Source organism: Diorhabda carinulata, chromosome 5 (assembly GCF_026250575.1).
Source record: "Diorhabda carinulata isolate Delta chromosome 5, icDioCari1.1, whole genome shotgun sequence".
Lineage (NCBI taxonomy): Eukaryota > Metazoa > Arthropoda > Insecta > Coleoptera > Chrysomelidae > Diorhabda > Diorhabda carinulata.
In genome coordinates this window covers 11,057,836-11,078,385 of record NC_079464.1, presented here as the reverse complement: position 1 = coordinate 11,078,385, position 20,550 = coordinate 11,057,836, and the positions used below count along the sequence as shown (strand labels likewise).

The window sequence follows — 20,550 nt, the reverse complement described above, 5'->3', positions numbered from 1 at the left end:
ATGTATAGAGAATACATTATTTGAAAGATCTTTCTGGAAGAGTGTGTGTATGTGAGTGAGCGGAAGGTGTGATAACTTAACTGAAATAATTCCAATCATAATACAAAATTGACTTCCTCTCTCCAGGTAAGTAAATTACAATTTACATAAGAAATAACTTTTTTGTTAGTTATAGGTAATTTCTTTCAAATCGAAGTTCATGACATGACACCACAAAGCAAAAGAGCAATGAGAAGTTTGTCAATACAACTGAACGAAGAAAAGGAAAAGCTTAGAACAAGTTAAATGTTATGGTATATTTTTTTTGTGGTTATCAAGGACTACGGTAACGAGGGAGGAAATCTGGAAGCCAGGATGACGAGGGGAAGTAAACAGTTTGGAGTGCTGAATGCGATAATAAGAGAATCCAATAGTGAGCTACGTAGGCAAAACGTGGATTCTTAACAGAGCAGAGGAAGAGAAGTTGTATATATATATATATATATATATATATATATATATATATATATATATATATATATATATATATATATATATATATATATATATATATATATATATATATATATATATATATGGGAAAGAAAAATACTCAGAAGAGTACTAGAAAGTAAAAGGGAGGGAGAAGTATGACTGAGGAATACAAATAATGAAATAAGGAATCTATTCGAAGAAGAACTAAGCAAAATAATAAGATCCAAATAAATATAGTGGCCAAGTCACGTACAGAGAACGCCAGATTTTAGAGCAACAAAAAAATGATGGACATAGAATAAGGAGGAACAAGATAAAAGGAAGACCAAGCGGAAGAAGGTATGCAGAGTTAGAATACTTTGATTAACAATATTTGAAAGTGGACTGGATAATTAAAATGTTAAAATAAGTACACTCATCATCTCAAGTTTTCAACTCACCTTTTATTCATTAAAAGTTGTTCTATCTTCTAACTGCAGTTTCTCTTTTGGATATCCGTATAAAATGTTTGAAGGATTCAGGATCCTCTTGTATCATATTTTGTTCCATTCCTAATTATTCCAATTTCTTCCATATGTTTATCGAATTTATTTGACTCTTTTTCCTACTTAAATACTTTTTTTCTCTACATTTGGTTTATATATGCATAGGACCCCATTCTTAATATTTATAACTCTATATTTTTACATTATCTTCGAGTGTTTATGTGCTTTTGTATCAATATTTGGTTGTTTATTAATATCTCGTGTTAGCATTCTTATCTAGGGTATATTTTGATGTTTCTTCTTATCTAAACTTCTATGTTTCTATATATGCGAGTACAGTTTCCTGATATTCAGAAATCCTTAAAAAGAGACCTCCGCTGCTTCTAAATATTCACAGGATTATTCTTGATGCTACTCCAACTATATCCCTTTAGATCAATACAAAAGCAGAACCCCGGGTACCATTTTAAGACAACTTGTATAATTCTATTATGTTTTAATTCTTTTATCTAGATATTTTTTCAAAAAGGTAGTTTACAATTACTATCGACAATTTGCTGTTTTTTACACAAATTTTGATGTATTCTGATTATTCTATTCAATTTTAAGCCAGATTACCGTTAGGTGTTTGATAAGGGGTTAGGGCATATACTTTTTTATGTATCTTTCTATCTTTTGGAGGATCTCTTCTTCCTTCCCATTTTATCTCCTTTGTCTTAGCTGCTTATTTCACATTTTCAATAAATGTTTTCTGTTATATATTTATAGTTTATTTTATGTTTTAGCGAAAATCTTATAGGTTTTACTATTTTTCAAAAAGTGCACAAATTAATTATCACTAATAATATTGAATTAAATATAAAATTGAATTTGAAAGAATTTATTTACGATCTCATATTTTCCTCTGTTTATATTTTGTTTAATATTTTCTTCCTTTCTTCCCATTTTATCCCCTTTGACTCAGCTGTATCTTCCACATTTTCAATCCTTGCTTTTTCTATATATTTATACTTTAATCTATGTCTATTTTGTATTTACTTACATTTTTAACAAGTTTGATATTTTTCAAAAAGTTCGTAATTTAATTATCACCAATAATATTCAATTAAAAATAAACTTGAATCTGAACGGGCTTTTTATTTATGATCTCTAAAATTAGAATTGATTTCAATTAAAATTTAAACGAGCTAATTTTTTATTTCCTTTAAATCCCAATCCTAATAAAAATAAGTTATAATGCACATATCATTAACCATTATTTCGCAGATGTCTAAGTATCAATAAATAGTTTTTTTTTCTCTTGTATATTTTTCAGCATTATGCGAAATAATGAATCATATTCGATTAAATGTTTAAAGGCCTGATACTTTTTATCATCACATTTTATTGATACGTTTAAAATATTATTTATCTGCATTTTTGCAGTTTTGTTTATAAAAGAAAAATCGTAATCGGTTACAAAGTTGTGTATTTTTATTGGTCATAAAATATGAAATTACCTACACTAGGCATCTATACACTATCAGGTTTTTTCAAGTAATGTAAAGGACACCCCTCGTATATATCTAAAAATGGACTCAACCAATCGATTTTCCCAAAATTAATAAGTAATTTAATTCTATTTCGGTAATATACATTACTTTTCAATGACTGTTGTGTTATTTATATAATACGAATTTTTCAACTACGGAAAGTTCGTAGACTTTACTTATCATGTTATTTAATTGTAGTTTCCAATTTCCGTTGCTGCCATGACACTATTTTATAGCCGTTCCCGGCAAAATCGTAAAGTTTACAAATAAATTAAAAGGCAGTACTTATTTTTCGGGAAATAATATAATATTTATTCCAAATTGTCTACAATTACATAACATTGAATATTTAAATTAAACAATTTAGTTTAGTTTTACTGGAATCCTGGACTAAATTAAATATCAAGCGCCATTGCCATGTGCATGTGTAGCTCGATGTAGTAGACCATCATGTCGGTTTATTCGTGGTTACCAATCACAATTGCGCGGGAAACACTCGTGACTGGCGGTAGCCTATAGAAATCGAGCGATTTGAATTCCCTCTTCGCCTTGTTGACTACCTAGAAGTTTTGTTGTATACAATCGTTGGGTGTACAGTGCTGTCAGTGAATATAACTTATTTTGTTCTATTTTGATGAAAATACTATTAGACACAACGAAAAATTTAGATAATCTGAATCGGTAAGTACAGTATTAATTTTTTATTTTTTTCTTACAATCATTTCTGTTAAAAAACGCAAAAAACGACGTAAATTGTTTCTCTTTAATGATTACTACAATAATGGACTCGACCTAACGAATGAATCCCGCTCTTTTGAACGAGCGCATGTTATCTTATCGGAAATACACCGAAGATTTTCTTTGTGAAACGTAATTTTTTATATTTGTGTATTACATTGTTACATAACTGGTTCCTTAATATAATAAACAATTATCTAACAATTTCTTTTGGTTACTAATGAAACAGGGTACACCCACTTAGTTTTGTATTTTCATTTATCTTACTATAGAAACATTGTTGAATTATTTTGTTTATGTATTATTTATGGTATTTATTAATTTCTTTCATATTGAAAATTGTATTGGAGGTTTAAATGTCTCATGATATGTTTTTACAACTAGGCGGGAAGAATATCGAGACTTCAAGGTCAAATGGAAGTTAGTTTTGATATAAATCGATGCATCTTGAAAAAGAAGCATTGCCCTCCTAAACTAGCTGACTATAATAAATAGTACTACTGCGTTATCCGTGTATACTATACAAAATCACTTCAAATGTACAATAGAAAATGACGTTTACCTGCAAAATTGTCAACTTTTACAAAATTTCATGGAGCAGATGCTTAAAGAGGCGGTGAATTTCTTGCCTGAATGCCTATTATTCATTTTTTACTTTCTTGTTGATAGAATGAATTCTCAAATTCTAATGCACAAAATCTAATACTTGATAGCAATATATTAAAGTTGTTAGTTAACTCATTTCATTTTTTATCAATTAGATATATCCCAATTATTAATAAATAAATACGTCTATATATATATATATATATATATATATATATATATATATATATATATATATTATTTTTGAATCTTTAAAATAATTTGTACATAATTAATAAAGGTCAGAAACAACTAAATTTCTATAAATATACCTAAGTAACTGTTCGGCTCTTTCACCCTTCTTGTATTCCTATTCCCCCTCGATTAAGTGAAAAGCAGCCATCTGCCAGGTACAGTTCCGACCAAGAAAATCCGGTATGAGGATGTCCTCTCTCTTCGTGTATTTGTATTTCTCGTTAACCTTTTCCAGATGCGGATGGTGTGTAGCTGCTTTTATCGATTTTGAAAGTGAATTTATTATGAATTCATTAATTTAGTTCAGCTTTGAAGAAATGTTATATTTTTATGTTTAATTTTTAATACTACATAGGAACGAAAAAGGAGATAGATAGATATGTCTTAGATTTTTGAGGTCATTAACATATTTTTAATTCTTGTATAGTAATATGATCGACACCTTCAAGGGCAGTTCCTCGTTTAAGTTATGAATATACAGAGTGACACAAATGTTAGAATGTAATGTAACTGTGATGAATATTTAAAATGATATTTTATCATCAATATATTAACTAGGTAATAGGTTTAGACTAATTATTTTTGTAAAATTATAATAAGAAGCATTTTTGCCGTTTCATTAAAAACCTTATACAGGTATAGTTTGAAATATTCTCCGATGTATATGCAAGGTCTAAGGCATATGTATTTCGTTACTGATTAAATAGTCTAAGATTACTATAAATGAGCAAATTTATTTGTATACGTAGTGAATCTTTAACGCGATGATCCTCTCTATGTTAGTGTTAAACTACCCTGTGTATTTGATTTTTATAATAGTACTTATTGAATATTTATTTTGACGTTTTTAATGAAAAAATAATAGAAAACGTTAATTATTATTAAATGTTTATATCAATACCTCAGTTACCTTTAGCTAATGAAAAGATATTTAGAGTAGTGGCTTGTCAAGTGTTCCCGACCTATCCCTGTTCTTTCTGAGAAATATTTTTTTGGCATTATTAACCTGGTTAAATAGGCTGTAGATCAGAACTAGTTGAGGAATGAATAATAAAACAACAATGTTTCAAAGATCATCCAAAGAAATACAAAACGACCTTCTTGAATGCATGCTTTATGTCTAGCAAGTCAATGAACCACTTTTAACAGAGCCGTTTGAACTATACAAGCAAACAGAAAAAGCAATAAGCGGAAGATTAAGTGCCATTTTACGAAATATTCCGCTGTGCAAGTTTGTGAGGAATTGGCTGTTTTGCTAATCAGCTATATCAGCCCTTTGTCCGAACCCGGTGGTGTCTAGTTTGGTATTTGCATCAATTTTGAAGAATTGTCGGACTATATGATAAATATATAGCAAAATACAAAAAAGTTGTTTTCTTGTTTAGTTTCTCCTAAAAAAAGTTAGTTCACTTAAGAGCCGAGCAGCCACTTTAGTTGCATTAAAATTTTGAACATGAAATTTTGTTGTCCATTTTTTCGAAATAGTAAAATAAAAGATTAATGAGCTACTTAAAACTAATAGCTTTGTTAGAGAGAAAGTACCTTACCCTTATCCTTATTCTTCTCAAAACAACCCGCTTTCACTATGAGTCACATAGCTTTGTCAACAAAACCACCTTTTCAGTCGTTACCTGAGAGACCCCTTTTAACATTGAAAGTATTTCTAATAACCAAAACTTGAATCTTATATTCCTAGAAAAATTTGAATTGTCTTGCAACTTTAGTTGCGGCAGGCCACTATCGATTAAGTAATTTTTTCTCTATTCAAGAGAATCGGATTCTTTCTATTAAAACTTTTTGGAATGCTTTTTCCAGTGAAAACCTATTTCGTTTAAAAGTTTCCATAGTGTGCTTCCACTCATTTCAGGGTACTCCTTATCATCTAAAATCGTCGTAAGAACTTTGCCTACTGTCGGAACCTAAAGAACGCATGCATTTTTTTTCTTTCTTTCAAATGATTTTCTATTTGAAACTATGGTTTTCAGGGAGCTTTACGTGCTGTTTGAAATTCGCCACATTTCTCTTCTTTAATAACTCTGTAGAGAGAGAAATTCTTTATTGTCAAAAAATTGTTACAATTTGTAGAGAAAATTTTGTAAAAACTAAAAAACCAAGCATAAAAATAACTAAATAAAGATAAAAATAAAACAAAATTTCAATATACAGAAGAAATGAACAATGAATAACAAAATTATAGGTAATAGTAATAGGTAACAATTAGTATAGCACTTAGTGCTATAAACCATTATGCAGCATACCCGGAATTAAATATTATTAGATTAGGAGTCGTTTAAAGAGTAGAAGGCACTTTCCAGTAAATATGCCCTCAATTTATTGCGGAATGCGGGAAAAGATGATATCGATTTGATTTCAATTGGCAAGTGATTGTGCTTTTTTTTGTATTGTAAAATTGAGCCCTTAACTAATTCTGAACGTGCATTAGGTAAAGTAAAGGCCTAAGTGGATAGCTGTGCAAACATCTTTCTGAAATGCGAGAAGCGTGCTTACGAATTAGGCAAACGGATTCAAAGATAAATAAGTCAGAATTTTTAATCTTTTAAAGAAGTCCCGGTAGTGAGCCCCGCTGTTTAGTACGAGTGAATATCTAACAGCCCTCTTTTGTAGTTTGAACATTCGCTCAAATTGAGTCGCACGACACGTACCCCAGTAGGGAAGGGCATATCGGAGATGCGACTCAATAAGATCATAATAAACTGTTACGGAGGTGAATAAGTTGAGTTCTTTGGAAACTGATCTTAGCACAAAACAGGAGGATCTTAATTTTTCAGATATGACGGCAAAAAAGGTTGCAATGTATTTCTATATGATATATTGAGACACGTAATTAGGTCACTAAATTTAGTCTTATGAAATGCCGTGGAATTAGGATTTCTCCAAGAGAAACTAGTATCGTCTGCAAAAAGATATATTTCACTACTGATGTCTAGATAGACGATGTTGATACAGAAATATAGAAAATACAAAATAGTCGTAGAAAAATCACAAAAAGCTGTTGCAGTGGAGTGATGACTGTATAGGTTGGAGTAGATATTACAGGGTGCGGCAGCATAACTTCCTTTTTTAAAAAGTTCGCCATTTAGTCGGTAGATGTCGTAACGGAGTGCTAGTGGTCTCGTTCGAGAGGGGGGACTATAAAGTTTTGTCCCGGCACAGTTCAGTCGCCATCATGCGTTGGAACAGTGAGGAGCGTGCGTTTGCCGTTGAGGTTTACTTTTCGAGCGGATGTTCTGTGATCGCAACCCAGCGCGCCTTTCGGAATCGCTTTAATTTAGCCCCCTTGGCCCCTGTCCCGGACCGGAAATCAATTGTTACGTGGGTCACTACGTTCAGACAAACTGCAAGTGTGACAAGACGAAGAACTGGAGTCCCTCGGCCCATTAGATCACCGGAGAACATTGAGTTAGTTAGAACTTCAGTGTTGCGATCACCACGGCGTTCTGCGCGCAAACATGCGTCTGCCCTTGGACTTTCCGATCGTTCTGTGAGGAGAATACTTCATGATGATCTTCATTTTCATCCATACAAGATGGCAATTGTGCAGGAACTTTCTGAACGTGACTTCAATTCTTGGAGGAACGCGTGTGAGGTTTTTCTGGAAGTCGTTCCTGAGGACGCTATTGTTTTTTTTTAGTGATGAAGCCCATTTTCATTTGTGTGGATCCGTAAACAAACAAAACATGCGCTACTGGGCTGATACCAATCCTCGACAATTGCATCAACGGCCTTTGCATTCACCTAAAGTCACAGTGTGGTGTGCAATTTACTCACGTGGAATTATTGGTCCCTGGTTCTTTGAGGAAAATGAAGTCACAGTGACAGTGAATTCGCACCGGTATGTAAACATGAGGGAACACTTCCCAGAGCGCCTTATCTCAATTAGGGGCGATTTGGAGTGGCCAGCCCGCTCTCCCGATTTGACCCCTTGTGATTATTTCCTATGGGGTTTTTTGAAATCCCGTGTGTATGTGAACCGTCCAAGGACCCTACAAGATTTGAAGACGAACATCCAGGAAGAAATTGCCAACATAACGCCTGCTATGCTGGCAAGAGTCATGACAAACGCCAGAAATCGGTTTACTCAGTGTATGGAGAATGGGGGACGTCACCTAACTGATTTGATCTTCAAAACTCAGTAAAACAAAACTTTATGTATGTGCCTGTATTATAAAAAACGAATAAAAATTTTCTGATTCATACAATAAGTTTTATTAACTTTTGAAAAAAGGAAGTTATGCTGCCGCACCCTGTATTTAGGAAGGAGCATAGCATTATTTGTACATTTGTTACTTAAAAAGCCAATTTGATGGGTAGTAAGTATTTTATATTTAAACAGAAATTATAAAAGCCTCTTTTTGACCAATCTTTCTATGATCTTAGATAACATGGGAAGCAGTCCAATTGGGTGATAATTCGATGCTTAATTTTTATCTCCTCCTTTATGCACCCGTTTTAAGGCAATTAAGAAAAGTTTTATTTTGAAATGAAACATTAAAGTGGTAAGGTGATTTAATGTGCAATCGGGCAAACTCGAAAACATTTTTAATGTAAGTCCATCAGTTCCAGATGAGTGTTTATTTTTGTCATTAACTGTACTGCAAAACCCTGCTAAAACTACGGGCTTAAAGTAGAAACTGTGTAAGTTAGCATTAGCATCAGAGATATATGAAAGCGGGTCATGAGAGGAAGTTATTGAATTTGATAAATTTTTGGCTACATTCACAAAGTAATTATTAAGATTATCTGGTGAAGTAGAGATTATGCTCGATTGCAAAGTCTTAATTTATTCCACTGGATCATTAACATTTTTACATAAATGCTTTTCTATAAATGAAATAAAACAATAGAATATTAATGTTTTTCAATTAACTGTTGGAAGATTTTTACGCGTTTACGTGGCGCTTCCATAATCACACTAGCATTCACAATAGACTGCACACTGTGTAAAGCAAGTTGCACCTAATTACTAAACTAAAATGTTAAGAATATACAACTTGGGCATCTTTACTAAATGGAAAAATCTACAGTCGTATTTTCGGTGAAATTTTATGGAAAGAGTTTCTTGGTATTGAAATAAAACAAAATTTCTAAACTTTCTTGACAAATAGATACTAATTCAAAAAAATATACGGTTATGTAATCTTCAATACACAGGTCTTTTGGCCTGCCCAAACCTTTTTCTATTGTTCTCTATAGCTTATGGTTATAATAGACCGAAAACTTATTTACATTATTTTGAAATATTTAAAATGACCATTAGAAGTTAGGCTATCTCACATTCTCGTACATAAAATAGACTAGGTGAGAATTTAATTAAATTGTTTCAATTTCATTTTTGTATTTTTGCGTAAAATTGTATATTTATATCAATTTTCGAAATATTCTTGTCTGTATTCTATCACTTATTTGCTTTATTTTCTTTTTTATTCATCTATTGTTCTATCCTCCTGCTTTTCCATTAGATTTGAAACAAAAGTTAATAAATAATAATTATTTATAGGTGATGTTCATTTCTCGTATGATTCTTAATAATTACAAAAATTTTACATGCAGAAAATGTTTCTCGTATTATCACTATTTACTTTACGCCTATATAACTTGACAAAATGACAAACATTTTATTCATATCGCACTTTATCCGATATAACATGAATATCTAATTGTAGAAATAACTATAGTAGGTATACTTACAATATTTAATTCCTAAGATTCTTAAATAAAGTTTGTTGACCTGCTGAAATGCGAATTAACAAATTAGTTCTTTATGTAAATGTTTTCTATACCAAGGTCAAAGTGTTTGTAAAATATTCATTTCAAATGAAAAAATCATAGACCATATTTTCAAAAATACAGAGTGGATCATAAATGTTTATAACCGGTTTAGCGAATTATCTCGCCTGATGGGAATTTAATATCTTTTAATACCTGTTAATATAACCGTATATTAAGTTATACAATATGTCTCTTATTTTATGCTCCATTAACGTATCGTCTCGGATTACCTAATTTCTGTCTTATATTATTGTGACTGTAAAGAATCATAAATCTACCTATTCAACTTCTACTTTCTATCGTATTCGTTAAGATTAGTTCTAAACTGACTGTCCCCTGCGGAACCAAAGTTTTACTTAAGTGATTCCATATGTCCCTTAGACACTTGAAGTTCCATCAACTTATCAAATTACTTACCCTTATTTTTGTAATGATTTGGCTCTAACGACCATAAACATAATTGATTGTAGCTTTTGTGTACAATTGGATTAGTATTTAAAGGAGCATATATACGCATAGTGTGTCCTTAATAGTCTTGACATCCAACGAGTACCGTTGTCACATTATTGAAACCATTTTATTTATATTTTATGTTAATAAATAGTTTTTACTAACTTGTGAATTGAGTTATTTAACTAGCGTAAGACCCGCTCGGCGGGGGGGGGGGGGTGTTAGAGCTACTTTCGTTCTGTTCCTCGCTCTTACAGGAAAACAAACTACGTTCTGAGTAAATCAATGATGCTTACGTCATTACTCGTCGTGTATTTCAATCGTATTACAAATTACATAATATTAATCAGTTTAATTTATAGCATGAATCCCTCAAGACAGTGTTTTGGGATCAATACTGTACCTTTTATATATATTTGTGTCATCCCGTTTACGTAAATGTTGAACTAGCTACATTTGCAGAGGACACTGCAATACTAGCTGTTGAAGAATGAATTGTAGAGGCGGTCCATAATCTTCTAAACTCAATAAAAAAGATATCTAGACTAACAAATAACGTATTAAAATCAATGAAGGAAAATATGCTCATACCGACTTATGAAAAGATAAACAATCTCCAATTACATTGAACAATAAGATTATCCCTTATAAGAAAATAGTCAAAGATCTCAGACTACATATGGACATCATTCTAAAGTGACAGGAACATATCAAAAAGAAAGTGAAGTAATTCAAATAAATATATTGGTTACTAGGAAGAAACTACAACTACTATTAAAAATAAAGTGAAAGTATACAAATACTCAAATCGTTATAGACTTATAGTTAACAACTATGGGGTTGTATTAGTGAAAGTAGATATGATTGTTTTCAGAAAGTCCTAAACTGAAAAACTAAGAAATACAGTTACCGTCTCGTGGTACATTCTCAATGAAGATCTACACCGGGAATTCTATATAAAAACAGTGAAAGAAAAGACACAATATTGTTGAAGGTCACGAAGAACTACTTCATAATCACATAAACAATGAAATGTTAAAATTTCTCTTTAATCAAGACACAGCCTACAGGCTCAAAAACGCACCAAGCCTTTTGAAATTATGTGAAATATGATAGCTTACACCCTGTTCAATAGTTGCTAGAGAATAGCGAAAGGCGCATAAACTTTCTTAAGTTATCCATTGAGAATACTTGTTTCTCTCATGAAAAATTAATCAGTATCCAAGTTAAATACAATGAAATGATTGCTTAAACATTTTGAAACAACCGGCAGGACTGGTACTAAAAAACAAACAGGGCATACCTCGAACAACCTTGCATCGGATATTGAAGGTGGACTTACAACTGCATCGATTTAAAATACAGATAGTGTAAAGAAAATTATTTAATATTAAATAAATCATTGTCCATACGATGTTCGATTGTTTTAGCAACTTGAATAACATTTTCTTCTCGGTTGAACCCCGCTCAAAATGCGTCTCCACGGTATACATATAGTTCAAGGCTAGCGCAAAGAACCGAATTGGTCATCTTTGAATCAAAATACAAGATCTCCATACTCTTAGGAAAATTACTCACCCAAAGGAAGAGTTAAGAATATAAGCTCAGGTAGGTTTGAATAGGAACCTCTCTAGAAAGCACATTTACATTCTTTCCTCTAGCCAAGAGACTTTGGGGGTTTGAAGTCCAAGCTAGAGTAAGAGTGCGAACAAACTCTAAAAGCACTAGATAACAGAAACAATGTAATCCTAATAATCAGGAAGCACACAGCCTTCCAAAAAGGGGACAACGACTCCATATTTTCGATCAGAGCTCCACTGTGACCTCATGATTTCACATTAACAAATTGAATGGATGGCTGAAGAATCAAATGAAGTCTTATTGGAAGAGTGAGGAACTTCTCGTCATGTCCAGAAACGACATTAAACTGGTGGTAGATCTTTCGACAGGACACTGCCTTGTCAAATACGTCCTTAAGACGATAGGCAAGACAGAGAACAACTGGAGATTCTATTAGCAAGTCATAGGGACACTAGAGCATACTCTAGGAGGAGTCTACAAATTTTAAAAGCAGAACCTTCAGATGCAGAGTCACGTACAAAGTATCTGTTAGGCATAAGTATAGAGCGACTGAAAAGCTATAACAATTCCCCAATCTACCATATAAATGATGTTTCGTTGAGATGATTGAGACACCTTTGCTAAAAAACGTTAAATACTCGTAACTCAAATCACAACTTTGTAAAAATCTATTTATTGAGCAAGAATAAATAAATAAATAAAGTGGTTTAAATAATCTTACTCGACGGATGTAAAACTATCAAGAACACAGTAGCCATGTACAAGCTGCCTTAAATCTAAACTTATTTAATAATAACTAGATATTAGGTAGGTGAATTTATGGTCATTCACAGTCACATTAATATAAGACAAAAATAAGGTAATCCGCGACGACACGTTAATGGAGGGTAAAATAAGGGACACTTTGTATCACTTAACTACATGATAAATAGATCGTAGTGGTTCCCATAAGGAGTGGTGAGATAATACCTTGATATCGAACTCACCTCGTTCCACTTCATGAAACTATGTTAAAATACGAAAGAATGCTTGCACTTTATAAAAATAACTTATCGAGCAGCCCCCGTATTCGTTCCAAACACAATTTATCTTTTAGCTTGTAAAATTATTTAAAGACGTTTGCTTACAAAGGGCTAATTATTATTTCCAAATTCACTATCAGTGCTATTCGGATAAGTGTGGCATTATTATTTATATGTTAATGTAAATTATGAAGAAATGCTTAATATACGAAATTGGAGACATGGAATTCTGATAGTTCCCTTCTTCTTCCAAACAATCCTTTCACCGAATTCAAATAAACAAGTTACTCTAGTAACACGATGTTTTTGTAAATAGAGAATTTAGTTTTGTTAATGTCCCAATTTGTGTTTCGTCGTAATCAGAATCAACCAATTGACATTACAACATGATGATGAATTTTATAATAACGTGTTGTAATGTAAATAGAATAAAAGGTTTTGGTTTATCTAACATGGATTTTACTGATAAATCAAAATTAAACATTCTCCTATATAAATTGATGGGTATTTCACGTATATTTAAAATTATTTATGCATCTATAAATACACATTTTTGGAAACTTTTATTAAAAATGCATTATACGAGTATATCTTGGCTCATTGGGTTCGTGAATTATAATTATTTTTAGCTGAATTATTCAATGTATCGGACTATTAGAGGTCAATCACATCCGATTTTATTGTCGGAAATAAAATCAATGTTTTTTTAAGTTCGGAAAGAAAATACCGAGTGTTGAGAATGATTTTAAAACTGAGATATAATTTAATAAATGGAATAAATATAAAATATAATACAGTAACTATACAAGAAAAATTTAATCTCAACCAGTATTTCCTGAACGTTGTTTAATCAAAAATTGCCTTCTAACGAATACTTTCTCGCATAAGATATACATTTTCTTAAAAGTAAAGGGTTTTTATATAATAGGCGGAGAGCTGGTAACACTGTACTGCACTAGTAAATTTTATTGGCTTTTAGAAAAAAATCACGCAAACCACTTTTTCTTGCCGGAAGAGTCTGGAATACCTATTTGAATTGTGTGATGAGGGCTAAAATTTCTTCATCATGCCGGAAACTCTTTTTTTAATTTTATTCATTTTTATGTAATTTTTAAAAATATCTTGGTATGCGCGCTCAAAACCTGCCGAAAAAATCCCGCACATCATCATCAAGTGCATAAACTATATTAGCATCTACTCCAAAATGTACGATGTTCAATACATTTATTTTGGAGTAAATGCTGTTTGTCGAATTACCGTTGTTAAATAATTATTATGATTTCGTATATTACATCAATAACAATTATGTTTTATTGTAAAATTATTCTTGTTGATGAATGTTTTTTTTTCATACATAATATAGTTTAGTACAGGAGAATTGACTATATAGTCTCCATGGTAATTATTACATTTCTCTAATTCAGGTAAGGAAATTAATTATATAAGTTGTACAGATCTTGCACGAGAATTAGGTCCATCAGTTTGTGGAGCTCTTCCGGGCTTCCATGCCTTCACAGGTTTTGATTATACAGCAGCTTTTGTTCGCAAAGGAAAAATCAAACTATTCAACATTTTAATACACAATGAATAATACCAAAATATGTTTGAACATTTGACGGATCAGGAAGACATCAATGACGAAGAGAAAACAGATCTTATCCAAAGATTTACTAACGAAATATATAATATAAACAAAAATAATGTTGATAGTGAGAGATTTGAATTATTCTTGAAATCTTTTGCAAGCCTTAGTGACAAAGAATAATTTTACAAAGGTAGCAATATTCCTCCATGCTGGAAAACAAAAAATTATAAATGCAATGTGGCAAATGCCACTGAGCCAATTTGTATTTCATTTGAATCAACAGAATGTGGATGGCAATTGAATCAAGAAAATAAGCTGGAGCCATCGTGGTATAAAGGCCCAGCAGCACCTTCAAAAATTTTTAGTGGCCAATTAAATGAAGAAGAAAGTGAAGAATCAGAAAATGAAAACTGTCAGTTATTTGAATATTATTTATTGTTTCAATTATCTAAAATAAAAATTCTCCTATTATTCCTTAAATCATATTAATCCTCATATTCTTTCAAATCTAAGCAGAGAAGAAGACATCTTATTCGACAAAAAGCATTTTCTCCAAGATAAATGTATTGAACGTCGTACATTTTGGAGTAGATGCTAATATAGTTTATTCACTTCAAGACGGTATGCGGGATTTTTCCGGTAGTTTTTGAGCGCGCTTACCAAGATATTTTTGAAAATTACATAATAATGAATAAAATAAAAAAAGAGTTTCCGGCATGATGGAGAAATTTTAGTTCTCATCACACACTTCAAATAGGTATGCCAGACCCTTCCGGTAAGAAAAAGTGGTTTGCGTGATTTTTTTTAAAAGCCAATAAAATTTACTGTCGAATACGTAAAAAAATTAATATCCGCGATGACGCTAAAACATTTTTCCATTTTTTTAATAATTTTTATACATTATTTCGGCAATAGGAATCCACGTACACCGAACTTAATTTATTCCTATACTTATGCTCTATTTATTTGAATAATTTTTTTTTGATTCTGCTATGAGGGGACTTTCAGTGTTACCGGCTCAGTCTTACTGGTTTTTATAACCTGCGATTGATATTGGAAGAACTATAACAAGGTCTAGTGTCAGTTAGTAAAATATTTATCCAAATCATGGAGCAGAAAACCTACAACAACTGAAGACAAATCTTTAAATGTCTGTGTCATGTTAGAAGTAGATCCGCATTTGTGAAGTAAAAAATTACGAATTTTAAAAAACATACAGTAAAGGCAATTACAGCAGATGCTCAGCATGTCCATTTACTTCTTCTGGAAAAGTTCTTGCTTCAGTTTTTTGGGATTGCCATGGAGTAATCAATAGAAGAATAACTTGAGATTACTATTCGACATTACTGACCTACGGGAAAAAATTAAGAAAAGACGCGGAGAGCTATCCAAATGTGTTTTGTTTTTGCAGGACAACGCCCCTGCACACAAATCTCATGATGCTATGCAAAAAATTCATAATTTAGAGTTGGAATTACTATAACTTGACTTATTGACAAGATTTGACTCCGTCCGACTATCATCTCTTTTCTCAACTGAAAAAAAGTTTAAAAGGTAGTAAATTTTCTTGAACACGAGGAGGTATTAAAAGCTGTGGAGGTCTGGTTTACATAGCAAGAAGAAAATTTTTTTTAAAGGTCTAGAGTCGTTGCAGGTTTGCTGTAATAAATGTATCCAATTAAGAGGAGAATATGTTAAGTAATAAAATATTTTGACATTGAAAGTTTGTTTGGTACTATTGTAGGCTAGGAATTTTTCAATATATCCTCGTATATACATAAATATCTCATTTCGTTTTAGTCCATAATCACTATTTCATCCTTCAACTTATGTTTTTAATAAATAGATGTATGTTTTTAGATGATGTCGGCAGCAATGGATATGTTTCTTAGCGCCACGGACTCCATTTCCTTCCCAGATATTTTAGATATCGATATAAAATCCGAAATAGATACATTAGTAGGAGGACATAACGATTTCTCAGGGTTCAACTTCAACGATATGCCTCCTTTAGAAATTGAAGACGTACATGACATTAGATGGTTCAATTCGAATTCAAATCATTCAAATTTAGATTTTAGTGGAGACGACGGTCCAACAATGGTCAATCCCAACGCTGTTATGCCAGTTATGTCCTCAACTCAAAATATCAGGTAATTCTCACTCATAACAAGCTAAAAATATCGTGACAATAATGGTTGACAATTTGCTTAGGTCACCTTCCCCTCCCTTAAAAGAAAGTCATCTGACCTTTTCGCCCGCTACCATCAAAATTGCTGCTTTGAAACCAGATAACGCCTCAATTAAGAAGGATTTAACAGAAAGATTAGAAGAAATCGAGAAGAAACCTGTGATCAAAACTGTTACTAAAGTGACACCCATATTAGCAAAACCAGCTATTAAAACCATTGGCAAGACTCCAACTATACTTACGTTTAGGTATGATATTGATAAAAGATATTAATAAATGAATACCTGAATAATTTGATACGAGATTAAACTGAAAATCTTCTACGAAACAGTTTTCAATACTGCAATTAATATCTTGATATAGTTTATTGAAAAATGTTTAAACAAATTTGTTATTCTTTTTAGAAATGCTGTAAACCGAACATTAGGTCCCTCCATCAACGTAACACATTTAAATAATATAACAACGTTAAGAACAGTAACGCCACCTACAATCAACCGTAAAGTTATAAATTCTAGGCCGATATACGAGGACGACGAACGTACTTTCCCTAAACCAGCTTATAGTTATAGCTGTTTAATAGCAATGGCTCTAAAAAATAGTAAATCTGGTAGTTTACCTGTATCGGAAATATACAATTTTATGTGTAGACATTTTCCTTACTTTAAAACGGCACCGAATGGCTGGAAAAATTCTGTAAGACATAATTTGTCTTTGAATAAATGTTTTGAAAAAATAGAAAAACCCGCTTTGAATGGAGCTCAACGGAAAGGCTGTTTGTGGGCCATGAATCCAGCGAAAATTAGTAAAATGGATGAAGAAGTACAAAAATGGTCGAGGAAGGATCCTCACGGGATCAAAAGGGCAATGGTTAATCCCGGTAAGCAAATATTTTGTTATACATATTCTTTATAAATCGCCGATTATATTTAAAAGCATCCACAGCTTAAATAATTGTTTTTTGGCGTATTTACAACCAAAATTCCGTATACAATTCTCAATTTAAAAATAAAAATGTTAATTTATTCATCAAGACAAACAAATACATCTTCCTCAAGTTAGAGGATACTTAAGAGTATACTCATATCGTAACGGACAATTCCAAGAACTCTTGCCAGATGATCTACCGATAATCGTGGATTTTTGTGAAACAGTACAAACCATCAATCCAAATTTTTTTAAAAGTATTTAACAGACGGATGGATGAGAATTCACAAGTTAAATGGGTCACGTCACATTATTGTGAGAAATAAAGTTATTATGTATTATATTTATGAAACTCCAGTTATTATCAGCACTAAAAAACATGTTTTCTTAGACCATTTTAAAGTCTCCTACATCTGGAGTCCAAAGTGTCTAATTAAAGACCAACATTAGTCTTCAAGAATAGCCGAATCCCATTTGCCTTGGTAACGCTTTTCAATTTTTGCGATATCTTGATAAAAGCGCTTGTCTTGGTCATCGCTTAAAGCGTCCATATTTTCCAGAAAAAACTTGAAGTGGAAATGTAAAAAGTGTATTTTGTTTAATTATTATTTTGTACCTTAGTGTCCCACATTCCTTAATTGTTGTTTTATGTTAGTAAAAATTATTAAAATTTGTCTAATAAATTGATTTGAACTTGAAAAAAGCTTCCATTGAGATAAATTCTCAAAATAACACACCTTGCTTTGCAATACTTCATTCATTAACTTTTAACTATGTATTGACTGCTTTGTTTGCGATTAGATACTGATAATTTTTAACCATAATTCCATGTATATCAAGTCTTAATTTAAAAATAAAAATTTGGTAATATATTTATTCCTTGTATTTTGTTTGGTGTAATTATTATTTTGTACATTTAGTGTCCTTCATTCTTTAATTGTCGGTCTATGGTAATAAAAATTTTAAAAATTTTTCCAAAAATTATTTTGAATTTAAAAAAAGCTTGCTTCCGTTGCATTGTAATGGAGATATATTCTCCAAACAACACCTTGTAGCCAGTTAGCTTTGTCAAATACATTATTTATTAACTTACTGGCTGATCTGTTTGGGAATAGATAATGATAATGGTTTTTTTGTTATAGAACATCTTGAAGCACTAGAAAGAGGCGAAATGAAATTCTCTTGTTCATATGACGAGACCGATCACTTTGGAGATTCTTGCGGCAGTGCTGAAGAACAGAGTGAAGCGTCAGATTCAGAACAGGATGTTGAGGAAGAAGCAAACGTTGTTAGCACCCAATACGAATATATACAAGTTAAAGAAGAAGATATCTCAGATTTGGATATAGAGGTGAATATTATTTTTTAAAAACGTATTCACCCTCATTCTTTTAAAAGTTTATTGTACATATATGCTTATTACAACAATGTAATATTTTGTTCAATTATTTATTTACAAATTGTCAGCTTCTTTATGAGGATTTATTTAAATTATGTATTTGACTTTATTATTTGACTATATTTTTTGAAATATATGAAAAAGAAATATCCCACTATGCGCATTGTTTTGTTGTATAATCAGACATTGTTTTTGACGAAATCTTACATTTACATAGAACTTGAAGTATATACTTGAATCTTTCTCATGAATCACTATTGATGAAAATCGTATGAAAATCCATCAGTAGTGTATCACAAACTCCAACTATTAATGATTGACTGTTAAATAATATGGAGTGCCATTAATTTATTTCAGGTATCAGACAACTATGAAGAAATAGAAGATGATCAGGAATTATTAAGAGTAGAGATGGCGTTAGCTCAAAAAGAACTATTAGAATATGAAAGGACTGTGAATAACAAAAGACGGAGGACATATATCCTGCAACATTAAGGAATCAACTATTAGGCACATTATCAAGAATTTAGAAAAAAAAAAACGATTACTAAATTCTCGGTGATCTTTTTTGTAAGCAAAAGAGCTAATGGGTGATATAAAAAAACTTGTACATAATTCTTCATTATTTCCTGCCTGTGTATCTTTTTAAGGTTTATTAAGTGTTTTGTTTTTAAAATACAATACAAGACTGCCACTACTTTATTACTATAATGTGTTATCAAGATCTGGCTAGAACTTGATCATAAATTAAGCTGTAGTTAGATTTTTATACAATGCAAAATGTTTTGTGGTTATTTCAATAAATTGTAAGCTCGAATAGTTCGTAAATTGTAATAAACGTTTAATTTTTACATCTAGTTATGATAGCATCTATATATTTTTTTCAACGTCTATATGATCCAGATATTGTTTTATTATGTCAATAACTGTCATTTGATGTTCATATTTAGGATTAATGTCAGTTTAATCAGTAACTGAATTTCATTTTATATGTTAAACCATAACCAGATGTTGAAAAACGTTTACCACTCTTGTTTATTAAATGGAGGTGGACTGATGGCAATTTTAGCGATGACAGCTTTATTAATTGTAGATGTGTAGAAAATTATGAAAATATGTTCGCTTACAGTTTTTATTATTAATTAGTTTGTGATCTTCACGATGAAGGCTGCAAACTGCCTGACTAGAGGAAAAGAAAAAGCCACAAATATGGTTCGCTTTATTATAATGTTATGATGGAATACGTATTTATATAAGCTTATGCCATGTGAGTGTATTTACATGTTTCAACATACTTTATATAGTACAATAATTACATTTTATTTATACTAGGGGCGTTCTATTTTTCTACTGACAATCATTATCATCCTCGAAGTTCTATTTATACCATTAATTTATTTTAAGTTTTATCAGAATATTAAGAAAAAATAAACAGCCTAGTCACAAACAAATATATGCTTATTAGTTTTTATGTAAAATAATTTGTCAGTTTTTCTTTAACTTTGCTCAACTAGAATACAAGCATTTATTATTCTT

General features: G+C 31.4%; 1 protein-coding gene across 1 annotated transcript; it reads left to right on the top strand.

Moving 5' to 3' along the window:
• Positions 1–2,917: 2,917 nt before the first annotated feature.
• On the top strand, positions 2,918–20,342 carry LOC130893643 (uncharacterized). Its single transcript, XM_057799900.1, has 6 exons — positions 2,918–3,172; positions 16,358–16,650; positions 16,712–16,936; positions 17,093–17,568; positions 18,758–18,966; positions 19,372–20,342. The coding sequence occupies exons 2-6, from the start codon at positions 16,358–16,360 to the stop codon at positions 19,507–19,509; spliced, it is 1,341 nt and encodes a 446-aa protein (XP_057655883.1). The 5' UTR covers positions 2,918–3,172; the 3' UTR covers positions 19,510–20,342.
• The last annotated feature ends 208 nt before the right edge of the window (positions 20,343–20,550 follow it).

Bases quoted from the DNA above. Each gene is read 5' to 3' on its own strand.
- LOC130893643 (XM_057799900.1), top strand. From the start codon at position 16,358: ATGATGTCGGCAGCAATGGATATGTTTCTTAGCGCCACGGACTCCATT. The intron at 16,651-16,711 runs GTAATTCTCACT...CAATTTGCTTAG, and splicing joins TCCTCAACTCAAAATATCAG to GTCACCTTCCCCTCCCTTAA. The intron at 16,937-17,092 runs GTATGATATTGA...TATTCTTTTTAG, and splicing joins CCAACTATACTTACGTTTAG to AAATGCTGTAAACCGAACAT.